Source organism: Coccinella septempunctata, chromosome 3 (genome assembly GCF_907165205.1).
Source record: "Coccinella septempunctata chromosome 3, icCocSept1.1, whole genome shotgun sequence".
Classification (NCBI taxonomy): Eukaryota; Metazoa; Arthropoda; class Insecta; order Coleoptera; family Coccinellidae; genus Coccinella; species Coccinella septempunctata.
Genome location: NC_058191.1, coordinates 34,734,949 through 34,757,642, shown reverse-complemented (window position 1 = coordinate 34,757,642; position 22,694 = coordinate 34,734,949). Strand labels below are relative to the sequence as shown.

General features: G+C 34.7%; 1 protein-coding gene across 2 annotated transcripts in view; it reads right to left on the bottom strand.

Annotated features, from left to right (window-relative positions):
- LOC123309359 (kinesin-like protein CG14535) overlaps nucleotides 1-22,694 on the bottom strand; it is a 397,934-nt gene that overhangs the window by 313,994 nt on the left and 61,246 nt on the right. For both annotated transcript variants that reach the window (XM_044892442.1, XM_044892441.1), the window contains exons 2-3: nucleotides 12,092-12,216; nucleotides 3,438-3,585 (exon numbers count right to left, since the gene is read on the bottom strand). In XM_044892442.1, coding sequence (XP_044748377.1) covers nucleotides 3,438-3,585; nucleotides 12,092-12,216 — 273 coding nt within the window. The remainder of the gene's footprint in view (nucleotides 1-3,437; nucleotides 3,586-12,091; nucleotides 12,217-22,694) is intronic.

Below are 22,694 nucleotides of genomic sequence, written 5' to 3'. Positions count from 1 at the left end.
GGTCGCATACGAAGGACATTGATCACCAAGAGTATTAAGCATATCTTCGTAAATCTGCTTACCTCTTTACCCTTTTAAATACAGGTACTTGACGGCTCGATACTCGAATCTTTTGATTTTCACAAGTTAATGGTTAATTATGGATATCCATATTATCTCAAACTTTTGCAGGGCTCAAGGAGTTCTGGAACCCCAAAAGTACCTATATAGTCGCTATATTCCGCTTTAAACCATTGTCCAAATGTGATTTCATCCCAGATAATATCGGAATAACCGATCGCAATACATATATTTGAAAAAGTAAGAAATTTCAAGAAGAACAGAAATTCTGAAAGAATCTCGTATGAATTAAATATCTACCTACAGAGAAATTGTATCATTACCAACAAAAAATACTGCTTTCGCAAATGCCGATGAACAGGTGGCCTCATCAGCTATTGATCCATGTGTGGACAAGGACTATACAGGATGAATCTTCGACTCCTACAAATATTTTAACAATTGATTCTTGAGGTCAAAAGAAACACTTTCTTATAGATTTTTTTCCGATTCGGCCCTGATAAAAAGATGTAGCCATTTTAAGTTTTCATAATGACCTGTGCCAATTCTGGATCAACAAAATTACCTTGAAAATTACAGAATAACCAGCTAAATCTGTGACACTACACAACTGTGGAACTTTCAAAGAGAGCTGTATTCAGTCAAAAGTACCCAATTTTTAAAATTTCACAGATACTTTTGAATTTGTTGACATTAAATTACTCGAAAACGGCGTATTATACGAAAAATTATGAAGAATACTTTTAGTTTACTAAACGTTCAAATATTCATTGGGTAGCGTCCAACTCAGTTTCAAGAGTTGGGTTCTTTGAATTTTTGGTATTTTTATTGTACGTAATGGTCATAATGAGAAAACGGGAAGGCGTGGGCGGTATCTTGTTTTCGAAAAAGATTCATCAAATGAATGAAACACTATTTTCCGAAATTCATTTCATTTGATGAAACCGTTTGTGAGATAAAACTAAAAAAAATTTTTTTTTCTGGAATTTCCACAGCCTGTATTTTTTATACGATTCAGAAAAAATGGTAAGGGAAACAAGTGTTTCTTTTAGCCTCAAGAATCTACTGGTAAGATATATGTACGAGTCTTTGACTCGTACATATATGTAGAATCGAGATCAGCGGCTCTGAACATATCCAATTGTGTTTTCAAATTATTCAACTGTCACCATTAGTTTGATGTGCGTACAGTTTTGCCTGGCATAATAAATGCGTTCTTCTCATCAACGGGACCATTCTTGTGGTCATAGATAGTGTAAGTTCAGTTGTATTCAATGCGAATGCGGACTGTAGATTTAGTGGATCACAATCTCAAATTACATCTTCAGCATAACTAATCCTATTTCCTATCAATTTGTCCGAGGACCTACCTCCAACTCATTCGCGATTATAGATAAAATCGCACAATCAATTTGCGCAAAAATCAGCTTTCTATTAAAATTTCCGATCGACGTTTTGACATCAAAGGCGGTCTTCGAATATAATTCCGTGGGCACGAAGCAATTTATCGAAGAATACGTACGTTGAGAATAAGTGCCAACAGCTCGCGCTGGACCGTTAATCCTTTCCGATTGAGAGATGAATGGCGAGATATGATTATTGCTTTTATATATTGCTTAATTGTATGACTCATAAATTATGTATGGTGTGTATTCTCGGGTGCATCCAGTAGGCGGTGGAGACTACAACAAAGGATACGCGTGAGGACGTGAAGGTGTTGAAGGCGAGAAGTGTAATCTTCAAGGAAGAGGGTTTCATTCGAATGTGAATAAGTGAATAAGTCTTGGTCCCATGACCCACTCGTTAAAATATTGTGCTAGACGTTGGGTGTTTTTTCTATGCTCCTGATCACAAATGTCATTCAGAACAGAAGTTCTGCAAGACAGTGACTCACAAGTTTGGGAAATTACATCACAAAGTGACACAACTTTTGAACCAATAGTTTCTGAAGTAGAAACTTTTTTTGGAGTCAACTCGTTCAAAATTTCCTTTCGCTGACGTGTATACTCCATTCACTTTTATTTTAGCACTCGGGTGGCCATGGAAATTTGACACATTTCACTCTGTAGAGTACGAAAATGTGGGATTGTGAAGCTTGTCAAAACATTTTTGGGTTTTAAATTAACGCTATGTTGCCCGTTCTACGTAGAAGTTTCTGTTATTACTTATTTTATCACAATGCCGAATCTCTTCGGAAAATATGTGACGAACATAATTGAAGTTTATACAAACTGATTGAAGGCATACCAAATCCAGTTATTTGCATGGAAAATAGAAGAAATCAGTATAATATCATAATATGCACTAGCTTGAGGAAAGTTAATGTTCGTTATCTTCATTGGCTGAAGTTTGAATACGTTACATCAGTTGTAGATTTCAAAAATATTAACTCGAAGATAAAATGCATACGATGCAGTGGTTGGGAATGGATATCTCCCGAAGGAATTAACGGATAATGACAAGAATTTTTAATTCTTCAACAAAAGTCATCTTGCATCAATATAAGTAAAAGGAATTAAAGGAAGTTTCAAGTCAAGATGAACTTCACCTTTGAACCAAAATTTGACATGAATAAACAATTGACAGGACAACTGGCGCCTATTTGTGGCTGTTCATCTTAATATTGGTACCTTAAGACATTTACAATGAAAAATAGAAAAATCAATTTTCGGGAACTTATTCTACGATGACATTCATCGAAAATCCTGTAGTAAACTTTTCGCATTAATTCATTCAAACATAAAATTCTCAAATGCCACCACTTTTTTGGGTCTCCCAATAGAAGGAAATTCTTTGTCATCCTCTTCATTCACAATCTTTCTGATTGTGGAAATATTCAGCTGAAATATAAGTCGTTTAGATTCAGATGAAACATTATATAAATTCTCTTGAATTGAATATGTTCCCTACCGTCTGACGTATTGTGGATTTTAGAATATCAGGGTATAACTATTTGAATGAGCGGACCTGAATTCTAAATAGCACTTCCTGAAACCCTGTCTTCTCTCTTTTTCAATCACTCTCGGCATTTTTGTAATAGTATATGATATTAGTTGTGGCAACGGCGTTTTGACCTTAGCGACATTTCATGAGTGCCAACCTCACTCCGCTCTAGTTACCAAAACTTAAGAAAATTATTTCATGGCCAACCGAGTGCTAAAATAAAAGTGAATGGAGTATAGGCAGATTTCATTTCCCATTGGTGAATGCACATATGAAGATTACAATTTTATAGATCTACTCATCGAATGTCTTTTGTCTGAAATTCAAATGTTAAAGCATGGAAATGGGCATCTATTGCTGAATACTCCTAGCGGTACCCACTCCATCTATTATTCAATTAATTCAATACCATGCCTCATTGCAACCCAACCTACCTTGGAGATGAGCCTGGGATTGATCCACGCAGTTTTGACATCGTTATCTAGTAACCTGTATGTCGGCTTTGTGATAAGCTTGGGGATGTCTTGGACAGCTGACGTGGGATGGGACCGATTGTGTTGTTCTCTCGTTTGCGAAGAAGTCCTGCAAAGATAAGTAGGATTGAATAGGGGAAACACATCGTATTATTTTCTATGGAATCAATTTTGCATTTATTTTCTGTTCCTAGTGGGCCTTTGAGATATGTATAATGTATAATATGCTTAATTTTATCACAACTTTATGGAGAGGTTGAAGGTAGTCTAGGTAAAGAAAAATCGAAGAAGAGAACTATAGAAAGATGATCTCCAGATTTCATTGAATAAGCGAACGTAGGAAGCAAGATTTATGTTGAAAGTGTAATATAGACTGAGCACGTTAAGACTAACATTCCTTTCTTCAAGATTCATTGAATTTTGAGAGGAAAATGATTTCCTGTCAGCAAACCTACCAACGCCGCATAGTTATAACATTTCCTTCAGAAGTAAGGCAATGAAATAACATTGACATTGTTATTTCGATCGTTAGTAAGAGAAACTATCCAAGCACTTGTATACATCCAAAATCTCATCTCTTGAATATAAGAAGAGAAAGCAGTTTCTCATTTTATTTGCAAACAACAAAATAAGAACGAATTGAAGTCGTCTGCGTGGACAGATTTGGAGAATCCATCAATAAAGGATGCTTTTTATTGTTGTCCTAGTTCGTATTGAATATTTCCCGAATTGTTTCAATAAACTGAGCTACAAAATACCGAATGCGCCAGGTAAAATAAGTACTGTCATTGTGTCAATGAGGTTCTCAATTACCTACTAGTGAACTGAACTGGCTTTATAAAATAATCGAAATATGTACAGTCCATTGAAGAATGATTGACTTTGAGAAATTTAAAAGTAAACTAAAGCTTCATTTGATTCTCAACAATTCGATCGAAACTAAAAACAAGACTTATTAGCAATTGATCAATAAATTATTCACAAAAACGTATCATTATTTATTTTCGAAACAACCTCCTCGCTTCAAAGCAGTAGTCTAATCATCCTAATGAAAACAGCTACCCTTGTTCATCGATCACATCTCCAAGATTTAAAGTGGATTTACAAATGAAGGAAGTGACTTTTTAATGAATTTCAGCCAAACTTTCATATTTTGAATTGTGAACCGAGAGTTCTGAATATGAGGCTGTGTAATTACCTAAAGAAATCTTTCACTGCAGCTTTTAATGATTTTCATGTGTATGTGCATGCTTCTTCTTTCAATTCTCGAACTTTTTATCCGTAGGAGCATTTGTGTTCACTGAAAATGTCATTTTAAACTTTGTGGCACTTCTAACCCACCGGCACCGTTTTTACAAACATATTTTCTAAATGAGGGTGAAATGAAGCCTTTTCTTCATTTCGTTTTTTTATCCTCATATTTTTGTATTCTGTAACAACAAGTTTCACTTTTGTGCCCTTGATTCAAGTAGTAAGTAATTCAGCTTGTTCAACAGAAAAAATCGAATTTTTTGACCAATAGAAAACCCAATTGGTTGAATTTGAATACAGATACTACAGTTTGAAGATTTGTTAGTGATACATCAAAAGTTCAAATAACCCTAATGAATGTATGATACATTTTGACGCCATTGAATTAATATGCGCTTCCTTTCATAAGCGAGAAAGATTATATGATACCAATATGAAGATATCCTCTAAATCCTATAAGCCCATGGAGGCTTCCACCATGGCAGGGAAAATGATAAATATTCGAAAGTAAATGAAATTTCACAACCTAATTTGCATGTTATAAACACATCTTCAAGATAATCTCTGGTTCAATTAAGTGAGACAGCATAATCATAGAGGAAAAGACCTAAGAATCTGTTTTCATAAATTATGAAAATGGAGTTTCGTGAAGTTTAACTGGGGAAGATTGGAATAGGTACTGTTATCCCGTTCGTTTGTAACATCCGGATTAGGGGGAATGAAGCTGCTTTTTACTATCCAACTCAATTTGCTCGCTTTGTTGCAGCTGACAACTTTCATTTCCAAATTTATGGGATGGTATTAAATAAACGCGAATGTTTTCGGTTTTAAAGCCAGAAACATTTTGGTCGAATGAAAATAATCGAATATCTCAAAAAAAAACTAGTTATGTTGATGATCCGCTAGAAACCGTCAATTTTCTTATTTTGCCTAAACGGTCATTTCGAGGCAAACACGTTTGAAGGCATACTTTACAACCGCGAATATTTGTCAATTCACGTCAGCGAAAGTGTTGAAATGTATATACCTTCTATGGAAATATGTTGTGCGAAGGTCAAAAATGTCAAAAACAGACGTTTGCAGATTTGGAAAGTTATACTTTCGAAATTGAAAAGAGTCCGTTTTTTTCAGAGTCGTAATTTTTTCTTTCTTCCACGTGAATGGGTCATCAATCCAGAAGAAAACACTTAATTAATGACTGTAATAAATATGTCCAAACTAACTAAGGGTTGACAGCGAGGTTGACAGTCTTCATTGAAGTATCCCTCTCATATCATACAAAATAATGATGGATGATCCCGACGTAATAACAAATGTCTAAACGTTAGAAGAATATCTGAAGAAAAGTACTTAGTACGTTTCCATCTCCATGCCAGGCATGTTTGCCGTTCTATCCATAATAAAACTAATTTGTCATCCCGTTCAAATCCCGAAGTCTGAGAAATTGGGGAATACAGTGAAGGGATCTAAATGCAGCCAAGGGAAAACCCTCCCTTTCTGTTTTCGCGCACACAAAAGCCATTAATCAAAAAGAAAATATTTCGAGATCAAATTATGTTGATGTTCGAAAAAACAATAAAACAATTTAAAATTAAAGTCACGTTGTAGAATGCACGAATTTCGAAGTTATAAATCATTGCGATCTTGGGGTGAGTCCTGCGAGAGTGAGGGCTCCCCTGCTTGGGGTAAACGTGCCTCATTCCCGTGCGTGGTAAGAACATACCTTCAGGATTCATTCTTGACTGATGTATTCAGTAGGTGTAGTGGAGCTACCACGATTACATGAAAATTATTGAATATCTGAGATGGTGTTTTTCAATGCCTTTACAGATGTGTTATGGGATCAGTAATGTAATCATGAAATTTTGCAGTCAGTGTTATTTTTTTTATTTGCAGAAGGTAGAACTCATCAAAATAAGTCGTTCAAATAAAAATTGTCTTTATGAAATATCCAAGATGGCTGAGATACAACCCTTAGAAGTTCGACAAAATTTCATTGAATTTCAAGTACAGGACTGTGGTAGGTGACTGCGGCATCGCAAAAACGAAACAAAACATAAACATATAGCTGGACAATGAATAGTTCAGTACCCAGTTCATCGGAATAGATGCATCAGGTCACTATTGAGAGAATCATAATTGTTGTATCGTGCATTTTAGGGTGAAAAAAAAATGTAGAAAATCAAGGCAGTTTTTTGAAAGTGCTTATGTTTGTTATGTGGAAAAGGGCTATGATGTTTTCCCATTTCATACCATTTTTACGACGATTGTTGGAATATTCGAACAAGAAGATTGTGATGCCCATTGTGAAAAAATTCGTGAATAATTCAGACGAATTTTTTTAGTGAAATTTTGAAGTATTATTTAATTTCGAAAGTTTCGTACATACATAGGTGATTTTTGGTGAAACGCTTCATTTTGACCAGTTCTACCTTCTTTCGAAAGAAAAGACTCACCTTCAAATACACCCTGTAATTGTATATATATACATACTCTCTAATGTGTCAACAAACAAAACTACTCTGAACTTTATATTCTGAACCCAAACTGTCGAAATCACAAAAAGTTGTGAAATAAAGGGTATTGTGGAAATATAGGGTTTAAATGAAAATTTGCGGAAATTTAGGGGTGATTCTGGCTTAAAAACAGTCTGTGTCTTTTATATGAATTTATTTTTGGGCAGAGCCTGCTTATACAGGGTGCGTCTGTGACACGTATAAATTTTAACAGTAGGTTCTTGAGGTAAAAAAAAAACATGATGAGAAGTGCCACTCCTGGAAAAACAAAATTACCTTCAGAATAACTAGGTAAATCTGTAATACTACACACCTGTGTATCTTTTAAAAACAGTAGCATTCAGTCAAACTATCCAATTTTTCGAATTTCGAAGAAACTTTTTAATTTTTGGACATTGAATTACGGAGCATTATACGAGAAAATATGAGGAAAACAGTTATTTTACAAAACGTTCAAATATTCATTAGATAGCGTCTAACTAAGTTTCAAGTTGGGTTCTTTGAATTTTTTGTATTTTTATGGCGCGTAATGGTCATAATGAGAAAACTGTAAGACGTGTGGGTGATATTCAGTATTCGAAAAATATCATCAAATTCATCAAATATTCATTTGATAACAACCAACATAGTTTGAAGAGTTGGTTTCTTTGAAATTTTGGTATTTTTTTGGTACGTAATGGTCATAATGAAAACTGGAAGACGTGGGTGGTATCTTGTGATTAATCAAATAAATGAAAAACTATTTTCTGAAATTCATTTCATTCGATAAAAACTTTTTTATGATTTTGTGACGAGTGTAAACATTTTTTCTAAATGTATTTGACACAATAAAGTATCTATCTATCTATCTATCTATGGTTTTTCAACCTCCGCCTTCTTTAAAACCGAGCCGATTCGGAAAGAATGGCAAAGGGAAAAGTGTTTCTTTCGACCTCAAAAATCCACTGTTAAAATATTTGTACGAGTCAAAGGACAGCTCCCAGAAAATGACACCTAAAAGGCAATTTTTTCCATAGCAATCATAAAACTGGCAGAAATAAAATTGAGCAGCTATATTATGGGAGCAAGAAGGCAATGGAAAAGAAACTCCAAGAGGTAGAAAAACCTAAAATTGGTTTCGCAAGAAATTTTATTATTTATTATTTCATTCATATCATACCATTCGAAAATCAATGTTTTTTACATACATTCATTTTGAACGAATAAGTAAATCTTTGCTTAAAGTTACGGTGTTCGATAACAATAATAATTTGTCAATTGTTTCCACCCTCATAGAGAAGAATTATCTTTGATCTTAAATTTACCTAGTAGGTTGATGACATTATGGGGGAACACCACCAACATTCTTTCATGGTTTTTTTTTGAGTCTTTTTTATTTTTAATACGATCTGACCCTAATGATAAAGAAGGATCAACTTATTTGAAATTCAAAGTCTCGTTAGCTCAAAATCGCTATTGATACATGAATATAAAATGTGAAGATATTTGAAAAGACAACAAAAATAGGACAGTCTCCGCTTAAAGCTAGTTCCTCAATGATTTTTCAAATAGCTACAAATACCTATTGAAAAACTCTGGACTGAAGTTAAGCGCCCCCTCATAAATTGAAAGGGATATTCACCAAGTGAAAAGAGATGTCTCTTCTGTCTTCCATAGCGCGCTCTAACGGTAACTTGTAGAACTATAACGATCCGGACGCCAACACCTACACACGACGCAGGGGCGTCGCGACGCTACTTCTTGTATCAGATTCCCACTACTAGAGGGCGCATGAAATTCAAGATGGACAGAAATGCAAAGTTTTCACAAGTTAGCCACATACACCGCGAATCTCCAATTTAGAATACCTAACTACATCCAATTAAAAGCAAACACAGTTTTTTTGTCGTGAATATGCTTTTTCAAATTGCGCATGAAATAAAATGTTATAGTACAGTATGTCCCAATTTGAATGGCAATCCCTTTTTGAATCTATTTCAGAGGGGTATATCAAGTTACACTTGCGTACCTAGATCGAATTCTTATTCCTTGTCGTTAAGGGGAAGTAATAGCTCAAGAATCTACATCCAAAAACGGCATTCACTACTTTCAATTTCTTACGTGAATCCGATTGATTTTTTTTTATTGAAGCTAAAGGACGTCTTGATGTCACCCCGTCTCTTTTTTCCAATTTAGTTGTTTTTTTACGAGAAAAAAAAACTCGAACTTTAGTGTCAATAAAACTTGTTTTCACAATCATTTTTCGACGGTTTTTCGACATATTCCGATAAGATATCGACGGTGTGACATCAGCGATTAAATTCTTTATATATTGCAAAGGTTTTCTTAGCGATATACCTATACCAAAATTACGCTGAAATTCAGGAATAACTAAAAATTATTCAATATTACCTCTCACGTGGTAATTTCTACTGTTCAACTGACTGTACGTAATTCAGGCTATTTATTGCTGAAAGATGTGACACATTTTCGAATTTGGGGTAGCATCCGTCGGTAAAGCAACCAATGTCGATCGTCTTGATCTCGAATCGTATGTACTACTTGAGGAAATATTCAACAAATATCATCTTATTCGAAAATGAAGGAATCTGATTTAACTCGATGAAATAATTCAGGCAGTTTAACAGTGGAATATATAGAGGTATTTGTTATCTTTTTTTTGACAAATATTACATCGAACCTCTGAACTAACTTTCTGAATTTCTGTACAATATGGGTGACAAATCAATATTTATGTCTTAAATTATTTCCGACGTTGCAATTTCCTGAGAACTCTTTCTTCAAAAAAATATCGAGAATGTTTCGTCCATCGCAGGAATGATGACTGTTCGGTGGCAAACCCAGCCAACTGAAAATGAACTCGAACATAAAAGAAATTCTTTTCAAAACTGAGTCCAAATGAAAAACAAACAAAACGAGACATTCAGATTCTTCAGACAAGATGAAATATATCCTTTATCCCCAATTACCCACTCTCGAAAGAAGCGCCGACAAGAAATAATTCATTTCAAATTAAACAGAGGAGGAGATAGAAAAACGGAGCTATTCACGAGCTTCCAGACATCGTGAAAGAACTTTGGCTTTGGATAGCGCCAGGAAAAAAAGTCATGCTTAATTAGTGGCAATCTAATGAGTGCGGTTTTCTTCAAAGTCCCTTTCAGTACGGGACAGTGGAGGTTTTTCGAGCATTCTAATTTGAGGCGACATGTCCACGAAATTCATATTCTATATTGTGAATGATACGAGTATTTCACTTGCTGATGTTCCCTTTCACCTTAGAAATATGAGGCTATAACTAATTAGTTGGTAATTACTCTTTGCAGAATTTCAACATGTACTGAGACCTTTCACATTTAAGGGAAGGGTGGCGTTGGTTTAATTATAATAATAATAATAGTTCAAGAGAAATCATGTTGTATAACCTGAGGAACAGTTGAAGTAGAATGAATATACATATATCTATTACAATAATAATGAAAGTTTTATTCTAAGAAAGAATACTAACTACTAATAATAAACTGGTGACAGTAATTAGGGGACCAAATTTTTAATTGATTTCATTCAAACATTCGACGGACCAGAAAAATCCAAGATTTTTAATTTTTAATAAGAGGTCAGTGCTAATCTAGATATTACACATAAACCGCTGAAGCTGAAGAACTCAAAAAAGTAGGCACTTGAAGTTTTCCAATTCTTGTATACGACCAATTGATTCGGGCTTTTTCTTCGATCTTTCATTCTTTCCAGTGGTGTACTTCGTTAATTTCTTCATCAGGTAATAACCTTTTTAGAATTTGATGAGTTGTATAAGATGCAGGACTTCAAAAAAAACAAAAATGTGTTATTTCCATATGGTTCAAGTGAAAATGACGATGATGAGGCATCAACGAAGAATCTCTACCTTTCCCAATCATCAATTATTCAAAAATTAGTCTCGTTGCGATCGCTAATATGATTGAACGCTAATAATACATTAATTCATGAATTTTCAGGTAGATATGAAGCTTTTAAGCAGATATAATGGAATTTATCGATTATTCATTATTCGAACTAATGAAATCCTGAATTGAATGAAAATTATTCAATAACTACTCAAATGCCCATTCCATTTGTAGGTATCCACTTCAACTCATTCGAACCGAGATATTACATCACGTGGTCGAAACAATAGCTTCTTCCCTAGTATATTCATTCGATATTCTAATTCTAGAACACAAAGCCTTCAAGTTTTCTATATTGGGTCATTATTTCAATGGTCCCTTTTCAAACTACTTCTTGACAAGTCTACCTTTAATCTAAATTTATAAAAAATCTTATTACCTAGGCGTGACTTGGAAGCGATTTTCTATACAGGTTGTTGCAAGTAGGTACAAGTACAAGATTTGTGTCTGATGATTTCCAAGTTTGTCGATGTTTTTCAATATGAATGAACAGCTATTATCACATCTGACAGACGAACCTTTTCAAAACGTACTATTCGAATTAGAACTTATACTGTATATTTTTCAATCGATTGCAAATGTCCATGATTACAAATATGAAAAAAAGATTTTTCCGTAATGATTGTGAGCGTTCTGTTTATTCTGGAAAAACGAAGAAAACCGTCTCAGGTTTTTCTTTTGATGCGACTACTCGTTATATGCGAGCACTTTTCTAATTGCGAATGAAAACTAGCGCTATTTCCTCAGCCTCTAGAATAATGAGCGAAGACGCGCTTTGAATTAATTTTTTTACTTTTCTGAGACATCATAATGAGCACTTCTTATTGTCAAGTATAAGGATAGTTCTGATATTTCGACCAAATAATAATATCACCTTCAATGTCGACTGTTAATTTTAACTACTTACTTATTGTTAGAACTATTGTTGTTGTTAGGTACAGGCATAGGTGTTGGAATCCTAGGAGGCGCCACTGGAATAGGAGTACCTCTTCTTTTACCAGGGTGAAAGCTTTTCGATATATCTGTACTCATCTGAAAAAAAAAATAGAAGAGATTTAATGGATGAATGATCAATCTTTTCATGAGATATTATGAGATGATTTTCTCCAGGCATTTTCGAAATCGAGTTTTTGTACATACTTGAGTGGAAACCTTCGCAATGCTGATTATAAAACCGGAAATGCAAATTAGATCAGACGAATATAACAGGAGATATCGCAGATTGCAAATTTCAATTTTTGAAAAATGCCATTTCAAAGATGAAAATCGAAAGGAAGGCAGGTGGGCTTTCGAAATTGTTCGCAATAGATTCAGCGTGTTCAAAAACCTATATTTTCATACCAAACTTACGAATATCTGACACTGTTTAGGAAAAAATAATTTTTTTCATTTTTCCATTTTTCATTTTCGAGTTCACTTCGAAAGGCTCTCTGAAGTGCAATTCTCTATTAAATCATCAACTTTCTGGTTTTCTAAAATCTTCGAAACGACATTCATGCACTCCATATCCTAGGACATTGATAGAACATCCCAACTTTCAGACAGAAGAGCAAATAGGTCACTTTAGGGGGGTCTAACCCCTTGCTCATTTTTGACCCAAAAAATCGAGATTTTCGAAATCGAGTTTTTATGCTAGAGTGAAAGCCTAGGAAACGCTGATTTTATAACCGGAAATCCCATTTAGATCAGAAAAATATAACAGGAGATATCGAAGATTGAAATTTGCAATTTTTGAAAAATGCCATTTCCAAGATGCTAAATGGAACGAGATGGGCTTTCGAAATTGCTCGCAATAGATTCAGCGTGTTCGAAAAACTATATTTTAATACCAAACTTTCAAATATCTGGCCCTGTTTAGGAGAAAATAATTTTTTTTTCCACTTTTCATTTTCGAGTTGAATTCGAAGAGCTCTCAGGAGTGCAATTCTCTATTGAATCGTTTTCTGGAATCAAATATTTACTCCCATTTTCAGTATCTTTTTTCTATTCCATCATCTATAAACACATTGTCTCCCGAATTTATTTTCGTGAAAATAAATATTTGAGTTATTAAACGAAAATTATCCATTCCTCACATCTATTTGTTATTAAAGCAAGGGCAATATTGAATCTCGAACAAAGATTACCACGTCAGGCTACTGACAGAGAACAATGATTCGATTGTTATAATTAAGCGACATTAGTGACACTTCGACGGTTGTCACCTATTACCATCGTCAAGCTAAGAGAAGTAATACGGTGTTGGTGGGCATGTTAATTCAACAAATTGAATTCGGGCATTCGTCGATGAACGGGGATGAACAGGAAATAATTTAGCGCTCTGCGAACCACGAAGTCGATTATATTTATTATGGAGTTATAGTCCGAAAGGAGACAAGAAACTGAAATATCATGTTTTTTCTTGGCCTACTGTCAGGAAAATACACGTTCCATGTTGAATTCATCGAAAAATGTTGATAAATGATTTTCTTCTTCTCATTATAATCTCTTCAGAAATTTGCTCCCAAAATCAGATTTTTTCTATCACACTGTAGAAGAAAGTCTCGTACGAAACTCATTTGTCCTCGTTCCCGTGAAATTCTCATATATAAAAAATCCTCTCCCATCTACTGGCAGATATGCACTTCAGGATAGTAATAGAACATGCTGATTTTTAGACAGAGTAGCAAAAAGCTCATTTTAGGTGGGTCTAACCGCCTAAAAACTAAATCGGGATATTCGAAATCAAGCTTTTGTGCTAGGGTGGAAGCCTAGGCAATGCTGATTATGGAAACGAAAATCCCAAGTGGATCAGACAAATATAACAGGAGATATCGCAGATTGAAAATTGCAATTTTTGAAAAATGCCATTTCCAGGATGAAAATCTAAGCGAAGGCAGATTGGCTTTCGAAATTGCTCGAAATAGATTGAGCGTGTTCGAAAACCTATATTAATTTTTTCGTTTTTCGAAAACCTATATTTCCATACCAAACTTTCGAATATCTGACACTGTTTAGGAAAAAATTAATTTTTTCGTTTTTCCATTTTTCATTTTCGAGTTCACTTTGAAAGGATCTCTGGAGTGCAATTCTTTATTGAATCATCAACTTTCTGGTTTTCTAGAATCTTCTAAACGACATTTATGTACTCCATATCCTAGGACATTGCTAGAACATCCCCATTTCCAGACAGAAGAGCAAATAGACTTTTGGGGGGTCTAACCCCTTGCTCATTTTTGACCTAAAAAATCTAGATTTTCGAATTCGAGTTTTTGTACTAGGGTGGAAGCCTAGGCAACGCTGATTATGGAAACGGAAATCCTAATTGGATCAGACAAATATAACAGGAGATATCGCAGATTGAAAATTGCAATTTTTGAAAAATGCCATTTCCAGGATGAAAATCTAAGCGAAGGCAGATTGGCTTTCGAAATTGCTCGAAATAGATTGAGCGTGTTCGAAAACCTATATTTCCATACCAAACTTTCGAATATCTGACACTGTTTAGGAAAAAATTAATTTTTTCGTTTTTCCATTTTTCATTTTCGAGTTCAATTTGAAAGGCTCTCTGGAGTGCAATTCTCTATTGAATAATCAACTTTCTGGTTTTCTAGAGTCCCCTTAACGACATTCATGCACTCCATATCCTAGGACGTTGCTAGAACATCCCCATTTCCAGACAGAAGAGCAAATAGGTCACTTTTGGGGGGTCTAACCCCTTGCTCATTTTTGACCTAAAAAATCTAGATTTTCGAATTCGAGTTTTTGTACTAGGGTGGAAGCCTAGGCAACGCTGATCATGGAAACGGAAATCCCAATTGGATCAGACAAATATAACAGAAGATATCGCAGATTGAAAATTGCAATTTTTGAAAAATGCCATTTCCAAGATGAAAATCTAAACGAAGGGAGATAGGCTTTCGAAATTGCTCGAAATAGATTGAGCGTGTTCGAAAACCTATATTTCCATACCAAACTTTCGAATATCTGACACTGTTTAGGAAAAAATTAATTTTTTCGTTTTTCCATTTTTCATTTTCGAGTTCACTTTGAAAGGCTCTCTGGAGTGCAATTCTTTATTGAATCATCAACTTTCTGGTTTTCTAGAATCTTCTAAACGACATTTATGTACTCCATATCCTAGGACATTGCTAGAACATCCCCATTTCCAGACAGAAGAGCAAATAGGTCACTTTAGGGGGGTCTAACCCCTTGCTCATTTTTGACCTAAAAAATCGAGATTTTCGAATTCGAGTTTTTGTACTAGGGTGGAAGCCTAGGCAACGCTGATTATGGAAACGGAAATCCCAATTGGATCAGACAAATATAACAGGAGATATCGCAGATTGAAAATTGCAATTTTTGAAAAATGCCATTTCCAAGATGAAAATCTAAACGAAGGGAGATAGGCTTTAGAAATTGCTCGAGATAGATTGAGCGTGTTCGAAAACCTATATTTCCATACCAAACTTTCGAATATCTGACACTGTTTAGGAAAAAATTAATTTTTTCGTTTTTCCATTTTTCATTTTCGAGTTCACTTTGAAAGGCTCTCTGGAGTGCAATTCTTTATTGAAAAATCAACTTTCTGGTTTTCTAGAATCTTCTAAACGACATTCATGTACTCCATAGCCTAGGACATTGCTCGAACATCCCCATTTCCAGACAGAAGAGCAAATATGTCACTTTTGGGGGGTCTAACCCCTTGCTCATTTTTGACCTAAAAAATCGAGATTTTCGAATTCGAGTTTTTGTACTAGGGTGGAAGCCTAGGCAACGCTGATTATGGAAACGGAAATCCCAATTGGATCAGACAAATATAACAGGAGATATCGCAGATTGAAAATTGCAATTTTTGAAAAATGCCATTTCCAAGATGAAAATCTAAACGAAGGGAGATAGGCTTTCGAAATTGCTCGAGATATATTGAGCGTGTTCGAAAACCTATATTTCCATACCAAACTTTCGAATATCTGACACTGTTTAGGAAAAAATTAATTTTTTCGTTTTTCCATTTTTCATTTTCGAGTTCACTTTGAAAGGCTCTCTGGAGTGCAATTCTTTATTGAATCATCAACTTTCTGGTATTCTAGAATCTTCTAAACGACATTCATGTACTCCATAGCCTAGGACATTGCTAGAACATCCCCATTTCCAGACAGAAGAGCAAATATGTCACTTTTGGGGGGTCTAACCCCTTGCTCATTTTTGACCTAAAAAATCTAGATTTTCGAATTCGAGTTTTTGTACTAGGGTGGAAGCCTAGGCAACGCTGATTATGGAAACGGAAATCCCAATTGGATCAGACAAATATAACAGGAGATATCGCAGATTGAAAATTGCAATTTTTGAAAAATGCCATTTCCAAGATGAAAATTTAAACGAAGGGAGATAGGCTTTCGAAATTGCTAGAAATAGATTGAGCGTGTTCGAAAACCTATATTTCCATACCAAACTTTCGAATATCTGACACTGTTTAGGAAAAAATTAATTTTTTCGTTTTTCCATTTTTCATTTTCGAGTTCACTTTGAAAGGATCTCTGGAGTGCAATTCTTTATTGAATCATCAACTTTCTGGTTTTGTAGAATCTTCGAAACGACATTTATGTACTCCATATCCTAGGACATTGCTAGAACATCCCCATTTCCAGACAGAAGAGCAAATAGACTTTTGGGGGGTCAATTTTTGAAAAATGCCATTTCCAAGATGAAAATCTAAACGAAGGGAGATAGGCTTTCGAAATTGCTCGAAATAGATTGAGCGTGTTCGAAAACCTATATTTCCATACCAAACTTTCGAATATCTGACACTGTTTAGGAAAAAATTAATTTTTTCGTTTTTCCATTTTTCATTTTCGAGTTCACTTTGAAAGGCTCTCTGGAGTGCAATTCTTTATTGAATCATCAACTTTCTGGTTTTCTATAATCTTCTGAACGACATTCATGTACTCCATATCCTAGGACATTGCTAGAACATCCCCATTTCCAGACAGAAGAGCAAATATGTCACTTTTGGGGGGTCTAACCCCTTGCTCATTTTTGACCAAAAAAATCGAGATTTTCGAATTCGAGTTTTTGTACTAGGGTGGAAGCCTAGGCAACGCTGATTATGGAAACGGAAATCCCAATTGGATCAGACAAATATAACAGGAGATATCGCAGATTGAAAATTGCAATTTTTGAAAAATGGCATTTCCAAGATGAAAATCTAAACGAAGGGAGATAGGCTTTCGAAAATGCTCGAAATAGATTGAGCGTGTTCGAAAACCTATATTTCCATACCAAACTTTCGAATATCTGACACTGTTTAGGAAAAAATTAATTTTTTCGTTTTTCCATTTTTCATTTTCGAGTTCACTTTGAAAGGATCTCTGGAGTGCAATTCTTTATTGAATCATCAACTTTCTGGTTTTCTAGAATCTTCTAAACGACATTCATGTACTCCATAGCCTAGGACATTGCTAGAACATCCCCATTTCCAGACAGAAGAGCAAATAGGTCACTTTTGGGGGGTCTAACCCCTTGCTCATTTTTGACCAAAAAAATCGAGATTTTCGAATTCGAGTTTTTGTACTAGGGTGGAAGCCTAGGCAACGCTGATTATGGAAACGGAAATCCCAATTGGATCAGACAAATATAACAGGAGATATCGCAGATTGAAAATTGCAATTTTTGAAAAATGCCATTTCCAAGATGAAAATCTAAACGAAGGGAGATAGGCTTTCGAAATTGCTCGAAATAGATTGAGCGTGTTCGAAAACCTATATTTCCATACAAAACTTTCGAATATCTGACACTGTTTAGGAAAAAATTAATTTTTTCGTTTTTCCATTTTTCATTTTGGAGTTCACTTTGAAAGGCTCTCTGGAGTGCAATTCTTTATTGAATCATCAACTTTCTGGTTTTCTAGAATCTTCTAAACGACATTTATGTACTCCATAGCCTAGGACATTGCTAGAACATCCCCATTTCCAGACAGAAGAGCAAATAGGTCACTTTTGGGGGGTCTAACCCCTTGCTCATTTTTGACCTGAAAAATCTAGATTTTCGAATTCGAGTTTTTGTACTAGGGTGGAAGCCTAGGCAACGCTGATTATGGAAACGGAAATCCCAATTGGATCAGACAAATATAACAGGAGATATCGCAGATTGAAAATTGCAATTTTTGAAAAATGCCATTTCCAAGATGAAAATCTAAACGAAGGGAGATAGGCTCTCGAAATTGCTCGAAATAGATTGAGCGTGTTCGAAAACCTATATTTCCATACCAAACTTTCGAATATCTGACACTGTTTAGGAAAAAATTAATTTTTTCGTTTTTCCATTTTTCATTTTCGAGTTCACTTTGAAAGGATCTCTGGAGTGCAATTCTTTATTGAATCATCAACTTTCTGGTTTTCTAGAATCTTCTAAACGACATTTATGTACTCCATATCCTAGGACATTGCTAGAACATCCCCATTTCCAGACAGAAGAGCAAATAGGTCACTTTTGGGGGGTCTAACCCCTTGCTCATTTTTGACCTAAAAAATCTAGATTTTCGAATTCGAGTTTTTGTACTAGGGTGGAAGCCTAGGCAACGCTGATCATGGAAACGGAAATCCCAATTGGATCAGACAAATATAACAGAAGATATCGCAGATTGAAAATTGCAATTTTTGAAAAATGCCATTTCCAAGATGAAAATCTAAACGAAGGGAGATAGGCTTTCGAAATTGCTCGAAATAGATTGAGCGTGTTCGAAAACCTATATTTCCATACCAAACTTTCGAATATCTGACACTGTTTAGGAAAAAATTAATTTTTTCGTTTTTCCATTTTTCATTTTCGAGTTCACTTTGAAAGGCTCTCTGGAGTGCAATTCTTTATTGAATCATCAACTTTCTGGTTTTCTAGAATCTTCTAAACGACATTTATGTACTCCATATCCTAGGACATTGCTAGAACATCCCCATTTCCAGACAGAAAAGCAAATAGGTCACTTTTGGGGGGTCTAACCCCTTGCTCATTTTTGACCTAAAAAATCTAGATTTTCGAATTCGCGTTTTTGTACTAGGGTGGAAGCCTAGGCAACGCTGATCATGGAAACGGAAATCCCAATTGGATCAGATCAGACAAATATAACAGAAGATATCGCAGATTGAAAATTGCAATTTTTGAAAAATGCCATTTCCAAGATGAAAATCTAAACGAAGGGAGATAGGCTTTCGAAATTGCTCGAAATAGATTGGGCGTTTTCTCGAAAACGTATATTTCCATACCAAACTATCGAACATCTGACACTGTTTAGGAAAAAATAAATTTTTTCGTTTTTCCATTTTTCATTTTCGAGTTCACTTTGAAAGGCCCTCTGGAGTGCAATTCTCTATTGAATCTTCAACTTTCTGGTTTTGTAGAATCTTCGAAACGACATTCATGCACCCTCATATCCTAGGACATTGATAGAACATCCTCATTTTCAGACAAAAGAGCAAATATGTCACTTTAGGGGGGTCTAACCCCTTGCTCATTTTTGACCCAAAAAATCGAGATTTTCAAAATCGAGTTTTCGTGCTAGAGTGAAAGCCTAGGAAACGCTGATTATACAACCGGTAATCCTAATTAGATCAGACGAATATAACAGGAGATATCGCAGATTGAAATTTGCAATTCTTGAAAAATGCCATTTCCAAGATGAAAATCTAAATGGAACGAGATGGGCTTTCGAAATTGCTCGCAATAGATTCAGCGTGTTCGAAAAAATATATTTTCATACCAAACTTTCAAATATCTGGCCCCGTTTAGGAGAAAATAATTTTTTTGTTTTTCCACTTTTCATCTTCGAGTTAACTTCGTAGAGCTCTCTGGACTGCAATTCTCTATTGAATTATCGAATGTTTAGTTTTCTAGAATCTCCAAAACAAATTCAATCAACTCCATATTCTAATACAGTAATAGATCACCTTGATTTTCAGACAGAGTAGCAAATACATAGGTTATCTTAGGCGGTTCAAACCCCTTGCTCATTGCTGACTTTAAAAATCGAGGTTCCCGAAATCCAGTTCTTGTGCTAGAGCAGGATTCTTAGCAACTCCGATTATAAAAAGTATATAGTTTTTGCTACTGAAAAGATTCAGTTCATAAAATTGCAAATATCTGTATCTTTCCTATGAATGCAGATTCTCGCGCAACGAACCTGAATAGCAATGAAAAACATCAAAAGTACAACACATGAGTCCGGATTAACGCAACATACCCCCATGTTTACGCACGTCGATTTCAAACTGCACAAAAGTTCACCCTCGTGTGTATTTTTACGGTGGAACGACTTGAACACTGAAGCCCCTCTCACATTATCGCAAATGCGATGTAATTGCGAAATTGAGTCGGAGCGAATTTCAGCCAGGCGCCCATTCAACTTCTGATAGGAGCAATTCGGATTTGAACGGTTCGGGAGGTTTTGAAGAATGAGGAATTAACAGCGAAATTGTATGTAGAAATAACATTTCTTTCAGGAATTAATGACATACTCCGCATCGAAGCAACAGCACAATGGAACATGAAATTAATGCTGAAGTAGGTAACTGAATTAGGGCAGGTTTTGTGAAAATAACTGATTCATGAATAACTGTTTCATGAATAACTGTTTTTCATTGAATAAAATTTATGCCGGGAAAAGTTTCAAAAACCTGAAAAACTGTAAATGCAGATTTCGAGGATAGCTACATTTAGATTGTTTCGAATTTATCAGAATTTTTCAGAAGAGAACAGATGTCAACTAGAAATATCATATATACATAGTGAATCTTTGACTCGCACAAATGTTTTAACAGTGGATTCTTGAGGTCGAAACAAACATTTTTTTCCTATACCATTTTTTCCGATTCAGCCATGATAAAAAGATATAGCCATTTTAGGTTTTCATTATGAGCTGTGCCATCCCTGGAAAAACAAAATTACCTTCACAATAACTGGCTTAATCTATGACACTAGACATCTGTGGGTCTTTCACACACCGTTGTATTCACGCAAAGTACCCAATTTTTCAAATTTCACAAAATCTTATCAATTTTTGAAAGTCACTCGAATTCTGCGCATTATACGAGAAAATATGAAAAATCCTTGTATTTTACAAAACTTCCAAATATTCATCAGATAGCGTTCAACATAGTTTTAAGAGTTGGTTCTTTGAATTTTTGGTACTTTTATGGTACGTGATGAAAAATTGGACGTTGGTGATATATCGTGTTCGAAAAAGATTAATCAGATAAATGAAAAACTATTTTTATTAGACAGTATTGTAAAACTCTCAAGTTTCCATTCTCATAATACGAGAAATAAGGATCAGTTATATTTCCCCATTCATAAAACCGCAAAATTTGAAATGTCTCCATTTTATCAAAGTATCAAACTTTTCAATCATCTTCCTCGTTACATAAAAGGTCTTCAAAAAAATGAATTCAAAATGTTAGTTAAAGATTTGTTATTAAAACAGTGTTTTTATAATGTCCAGGAATATTACAGTTATATCTTCGAAAAATGTCGACTTAATGAATAAGTATGTATGTACAAATATTATATATGTATTATTTTTGACTTGCCTATACATAAATGTTATGTCTCAAAGGATTAATAAATATCCAATATCTATCTATATTCTGAGATTCATTTCACTCCATAAAACCGTTTGTGAGATATAAATACCTAAAAATAGCATATTTTTATGGTTTTTCAACAGCCTGCATCTTTTAAGGCGAGCAAATTCGGAAAAAATTAATAAAAAAATATATACCTATATAAAATTACTTTTTGAGTAATAAATGGTAAAGGAAAAAGTAGTTCCGAAGCATTGGCAAAATCATAATTGATTGTTCATTTATTCTGTTCAAATTCCTGTGATATATTGCTTAATTTTTGAATATGGACGTCAATATTTCAGAAAATCTTCTAGTTCTCATCAAAATACTAATCAATCAAAGTTCTATCCGATTCTATCATTTAGGCCCGGTTGTACAATTCAGTTTTAAATGGAACCCCGCTCAATCTGTCAAAATTGAACGGAATTGTCATATTTGAGCTGGGTTCAATTTTGATCCTGAATTGTACAACCAGGCCTCATTTATTTTATTTATATAAATATATAAACCTGAGTCTTACCAATTTTTTTCTTCTCTTTCCCAATTTCTTGTGAATAGCTCAAAAAATATTGCTATATAGGGTGTTGTAAAGACTCTAAACCTAATCAAGCATTTTGTCGAAGCCGGTGCTGGAATACGACTTTTTTCATTCGACAGGACTCCGGACAAAGAACGTACGAATCAAATATCACAAGAAGTGTTATGGTTCATAAGCCATGATTAATTGAAAAAATGAGGAAAATCCATACATCGCCCTGTATCTTGTTGATGAAGAATGATACATCTATTAAATATGTTCAGTTTAGATACCCTGATTTTATGCGCATTTCCCAATGAATCACCCTGTATGTGCTTGTGAATATATTATCGAAAAGAAGTCATCGTTTGGATCGCCCATCATATTTAGGAAATTTT